General features: G+C 37.0%; 1 protein-coding gene across 1 annotated transcript; it reads right to left on the bottom strand.

Annotated features, from left to right (window-relative positions):
• Window positions 1-256: 256 nt before the first annotated feature.
• Window positions 257-3,961, bottom strand: LOC103948503 (ribulose bisphosphate carboxylase small subunit, chloroplastic-like). Its single transcript, XM_048566368.1, has 3 exons — window positions 3,742-3,961; window positions 774-905; window positions 257-670 (listed from the first exon to the last, which is right to left on the bottom strand). Exons 1-3 carry the CDS (start codon window positions 3,919-3,921, stop codon window positions 449-451), a joined length of 534 nt encoding a protein of 177 aa, XP_048422325.1. The 5' UTR covers window positions 3,922-3,961; the 3' UTR covers window positions 257-448.
• Window positions 3,962-5,254: the final 1,293 nt, after the last annotated feature.

Raw genomic sequence — 5,254 nt, 5'->3', positions numbered from 1 at the left:
GGAGATGCAACGGAAGCAAATGAAACCAAGATCAAATAACCGTCAAGCTTTTATGCTTGTTCCGGCGATGATACCATGTAAACCATTTAAGGATTCGATAAGAAATGTTATGCAGAGACAAAAGAAGAAGATTGAGAGGGTTTAGAGAGAGAAGGAATCTGTGGAAATGTATTGATCTTTATCATTAGTTACAATTGTTTATTTCAAGCTATATATATTACAAGATTGAGAGGGTTTAGAGAGAGAAGGAATCTGAGGAAATTTATTGATCCTTATCATTAGTTACAACTGTTTATTACAAGCTATATATAATTGCTATATTAGCTTGCACTCTAAGCTACAATCACAACAAACTTAACTAACTTTCTAATCTCTTGACACATGTCAATTCCATAGCCATAGGATCTTAATACTCCTAACAGAAACATGATGAAACTTCAACAACAACTTAGTAGCCTGGAGGCTTGTAGGCGAGGAAACTGATGCACTGCACTTGGCGCACGTTGTCGAATCCGATGATACGGATGAAGGAGTTGGGATAGGCCTTCTTGGCCTCCTCCAGCTTCTTCAACACCTGAGAAGAGTCGGTGCATCCCAATATGGGCAGCTTCCAGTAGCTTCCATCATAGTATCCTGGGGATTTGTGGTTCTCACGGTACACAAATCCAGTCTATATATACATACCACAATTTTGTTCAATAAGATTAAGTTAGGAAACAATTAACTTAACAAATTACAATATAAATGTATATATAGTGTTAGAAGTTATTAACCTCCAACTCAAATTCCAAGCAGGGAACCCAGTTGTTGCGGAGGAGGTAGTCAACCTCCTTGGCCAAGGACTCGGGAGAGAGAGGAGGAAGGTTGAGGGTCTCGAACTTCTTCAATCCAACTGGAGACTGCACCTGTTTTCATCAAAATATATTTGATAAATTCATTGTACTTCGGTGAGTACCTTTTTGTTGGCCAAAACAATAACACAAACATTAGTATTATTTCGGCCAAGTTAAACAAAAATACATATAAGTAATTTGGAAATAAATTCTATAATTTGCAAAGGATATGACCCGAAGTTATCAAACTATACATATATATTTGCAAGCATATTTATTAGTTTGATATGTTAATTTATTAAACTGTTAATAATAATTTATTATATACCGACAGATAATGTAATAACTTTTGTACTAATTAATTATTGAAAATGTATTTGGTTACTATTGTTTTCAAATGTAAAATAAATGTACTAACTGTTGTGGCCTATATTTAACTGACAAGGAGAGGGGGCCGGCTACACAGAGAAAATATAGAGAGAGAGAGAGAGAGAGAGAGAGATGTGTTTGTACGGTTGTGAGAGAATGTGTTATTCCCCTATGTGGTGCCTTTATTTATAGTAATAAGGGAGAGAAGAAATCCTTCTCGAGGGGTTGGGCCGGGTAGACAACAAGGTGGGTACGGGGTGAGTCCAATTTCTTTAGAGAATAAGCGGGCCGTGTGTATTTTAGGGGCGAGCCAAGTCCTATTTTTTAGAATAACGGGGCCTTAAACCGACCTGTTCTACATATAATGGATCAAATGGACTCTTCTGTTGCTCCATCTCTCTTAGAATCCAGAGTCTCCAGTCCAGACCATCAACTCTTGTCATATCCTTCTTGACGACATCAACCCTTGCGACTTCGACTCCGACTCCGACTACGTACTCTTCTCACCGCCGTCTCAACCACCACAAAGGCACCACCTATCTCTCCTCATGTATGACATCCCAAAGAACCTAGGTACCATAACCATGACGACCTCACTGCCATCACGACCACCAACAACACATCACTGCCGTCGAGAACACTGCCAGCAATCATCATCCTACTAACATTTAGGAAATTATGAATTAGGGTTTTTTACTTATGTGAATTTCCGGTTTAGGGATTTAGGGTTTTTTAAGGATTTGTAGATTCTGTTATGGATTCTCAATTCCTAGGTTCTTCTCCTTGACATTTTTGTACATTTGGTTTAAGTAGCAGAATATTTAATAATTCCTTATTGCAGGTATTTACCTCCTAAATGCTTCGAGCTCAGCAAGACACCTCTTACATCATCGAAGGTTTGTGACTTTAATAAATTTGTACCTTATAGATAAATTTTCTGTTTTATATCAATTTTCCTATAGCCTAGTCTGGGCATGTAAATTTCTTCGCGTACTAGACTACAAATACAATTAGTGTCCCCATAATCTTATTATTTGGAAAAGAACTTATCAGAAAGCCAAATTGTTTCTCCTCTGACATTTATTCTCCTAAACTTGGGTCCCAAGGTTTTTTTTAAGGAAAACTAATGAAAAGGGCTTGAAAACTTTGAGTTTTATTGATAAGGACAAAATAAAGGGTAAAGTGAATAGTACCAGAATTGACTTTTAGTGTAAAAATGTGGTTTTTCGTTAAAGTGAACAGTATCGTGGACTTTTTGTTAAAACTCCTTTTTTTTTTAACACGGTCTCTCTTGGAAAGCAGGTTGACGTCTGGTTAGCAAGTATTATGTTATACCAAATGCTATTTGGAAGACGCCCTTTTGGGCATGATCAGACCCAGGAACGAATACTACAGGAGGACACAATTATTGAAGCTCGAAAAGTTGAATTTCCATCCAGACCTGCCATCTCAAATGAGCAAAGGTGAGTTGTGCTCATAGTTGGTACATCATGCTTAGTTTTTCTTTGACGGAAGTAGTTGGTTCTTAGAAATAATCTATCTTGTTCTTCAAGATAAATGATATTGACATGCCCCGATCCCGATGTCCGAGGGACATCGAGATGGCCATGTGAAGGCCGACACCCGAAGGTGATGCAAACCATTTAACCTGATTACTTGCCCTTTGAGTTTAGGGCTTTAGAAGTTGCTCTGGCTAGCTGTACATTTCTCGATTCTCAGGTATGTAAGGAACACAAGAATTTAGGATCTCTATCACTGCTCATTACTAGATATGGTCAATGGCTATTATTAATATGTGTATCTGTGTATATATAAGAATTGATGTGCAATGCATCCTCAATTTTCATAAACAGCTTCTGTGTACAAAAGCTTGTGAAACAAGTCTTGTAATTTTCTAAAACATGTCTGTGTTGCTATGCAGTTAAAAACAAAAAAGAAAAAAAAAGAAAAAAAAAGAAAAAGAGTTGGACCCGTGGACCCACCCCTAATTGCCCCATTTTAAATGGGTTGGGTGTTAGGTCCGCTTCCAAAACTCAAAATCACTCTATCCGGCCTGTGCCCACCCCTATCCTTCTCCTCTAAGGAATACAAATCCTAATAGAGAAGAATAACTAGAATAAAATCTAATTTAGGATTTATATAATCACACTTAAATAGCAAGTTTAAATCTTTTATCATCATAACTTATTTTGTTAGAACTCAAATTTCTATCTGAAGTTATAAATCCCTTTTTATTGTCTTTTGTAATTTTTTTTCTATTTGATTTATGATTGTGTTTATTCTATCAGTCAGATCTTGCATTTTTTTTTTTCTGTTAATGAATAATTTGTCCAATCCTGAGATCTAATTTGAATGAACGATTCTTGAATCATCCGATTACTAATTACTGATTATTGAATCTTTTTTAATTTCACTCAATTCATATACTTCTATTTCTCTCAATCCAAATAATATAATTGGGTTTATTTTTTAGAGTTCTTTTATAACACTAACACAATTGTATGGAATTAGTAATTTAGTAGCATCTATTAATTCATACCACTATGCATTGCACTCTTCCTCCATTGCTTGCAATAGAGGTAATATCGTTGTTCTTTCTGGTGATAGGGAAAGCTGAGGACGACTTGAGGCCAGGAGCAACCATGCTGGCTTGAGTCGGGGCAGCACGGCCGGCATAAACTGTAGACACAGTAGCAGAGGAAATCATGGAGGAAGCCATTGCTCTCTCTCTCTCTCTTTCTATGCTTTCTCTTCTTTGCTAGAGTGCTTTACTTATCTTGGTTGAAAGATGCATAACTCATATTCTCCCTTCCTATAAATAGTGCTCCAACTAGCAATGTCATATCACTAGATGATGTAAATGATGACATTAGAGCATATAGACCACATGAAGCAGAGGACCAATTTGAATGCAAGCCTTATCACTAGGCACCACTATGACCTTGACACGTGGAAGAAGTTCCATTATCTTATCTAATCCAAGGCAAGTCAAAGGTGAATGTGTGATGGTGGTTCGCCTCTTATTTTTGGTCAGTCTCTTCCCGGCGGTTACTTTTCATACCATGCCCCCTCATCCTAGTATCTTGTCTTTAAGCATAACCCATTTCGTCCTTTGGAAATACTTACATGTAGATATGGGTAAATTTTCACTTGTTATAGCAAACCTTTTAGCACAAATGCTTCTTCTTTAGCAATGGAACAAACAAGAAGTGTATTTTAGGTCGCATTATAACCATAATGGTTTAGGCTAGCTAATGTTTATGATTATGGATAATGCTACGGAGACCAAATTTCTAATAACGGTAGGCTAAGGTTGATTAGGGTGTCAATGAAGAAATTGAATATGTACACAGAAGGTAAGAATGTACTTCTTTACTTTGTAGTTGATTATGGTTTATGACAAAGTTTGTCAAGTTTTAAGAGTCAAGTAAGTTGTGTATTATTAATTACATCTTGTCTCAATTTAACCACTTACACAGTTCATCATGCTTTGAAATTTATAACAAAATGCCTGCAAGTGGGACCACATTTAGTGTGACTTATTCTATTTATATAAGTTTTAATTTGTTATATGAAGTCCAATGTGAGATTCTTCACCTTCCTATCATGTGTGACTAAACTTTAGTAGGTCGTATGTGCAACTAATTCTACTTCGATGGCCCCTTTTTTTTTCTCAAGCATCATAATATTCTTCACCAGTTCAGGATCTTGTTCACATTTGAAACAATCAGTTTTTAGGGAACCCACTTTGACACAATATCAACATTTCAAAGTCGGGCCAATGAGCGACTCCACCACTACCTATCCCAACTTAACCACCCGTGACACACCCTGACCCAAAATGTCCACTAGGACTCTGAATCGAGCTGTGTTGGCCGACACCTAGAAGGTGACAAAGCCATAAAGTGTAGTGATGTGGAAAATGTGAGTGAATTTAAACCTAAAAAGTGCCTAAATATAAGAGTGCGCTGGGGAGCCGGTATAAACCCATTCCACACTTGATGTCAGAGCATAAGTAAAGTACAATAGAGTGGCTAAGGATTATACCCTCA

Source organism: the organism of the source record quoted next, unplaced genomic scaffold (genome assembly GCF_019419815.1).
Source record: "Pyrus x bretschneideri cultivar Hongxiangsu unplaced genomic scaffold, Pyrus_bretschneideri_v1 Contig41, whole genome shotgun sequence".
Taxonomy (NCBI): domain Eukaryota; kingdom Viridiplantae; phylum Streptophyta; class Magnoliopsida; order Rosales; family Rosaceae; genus Pyrus; species Pyrus x bretschneideri.
The sequence above is the reverse complement of the archived record's forward strand: the minus strand, read 5'-3'. Positions and strand labels throughout refer to the sequence as shown.

Excerpts from the sequence above, each read along its gene's own strand:
- LOC103948503 (XM_048566368.1), bottom strand. The coding sequence starts at position 3,921 with ATGGCTTCCTCCATGATTTCCTCTGCTACTGTGTCTACAGTTTATGCC. Across the intron at positions 906-3,741 it reads GAAGAGTGCAATGCATAGTG|GTGCAGTCTCCAGTTGGATT; the intron begins GTATGAATTAAT and ends TGATGAAAACAG. Across the intron at positions 671-773 it reads GCTTGGAATTTGAGTTGGAG|ACTGGATTTGTGTACCGTGA; the intron begins GTTAATAACTTC and ends ATGTATATATAG.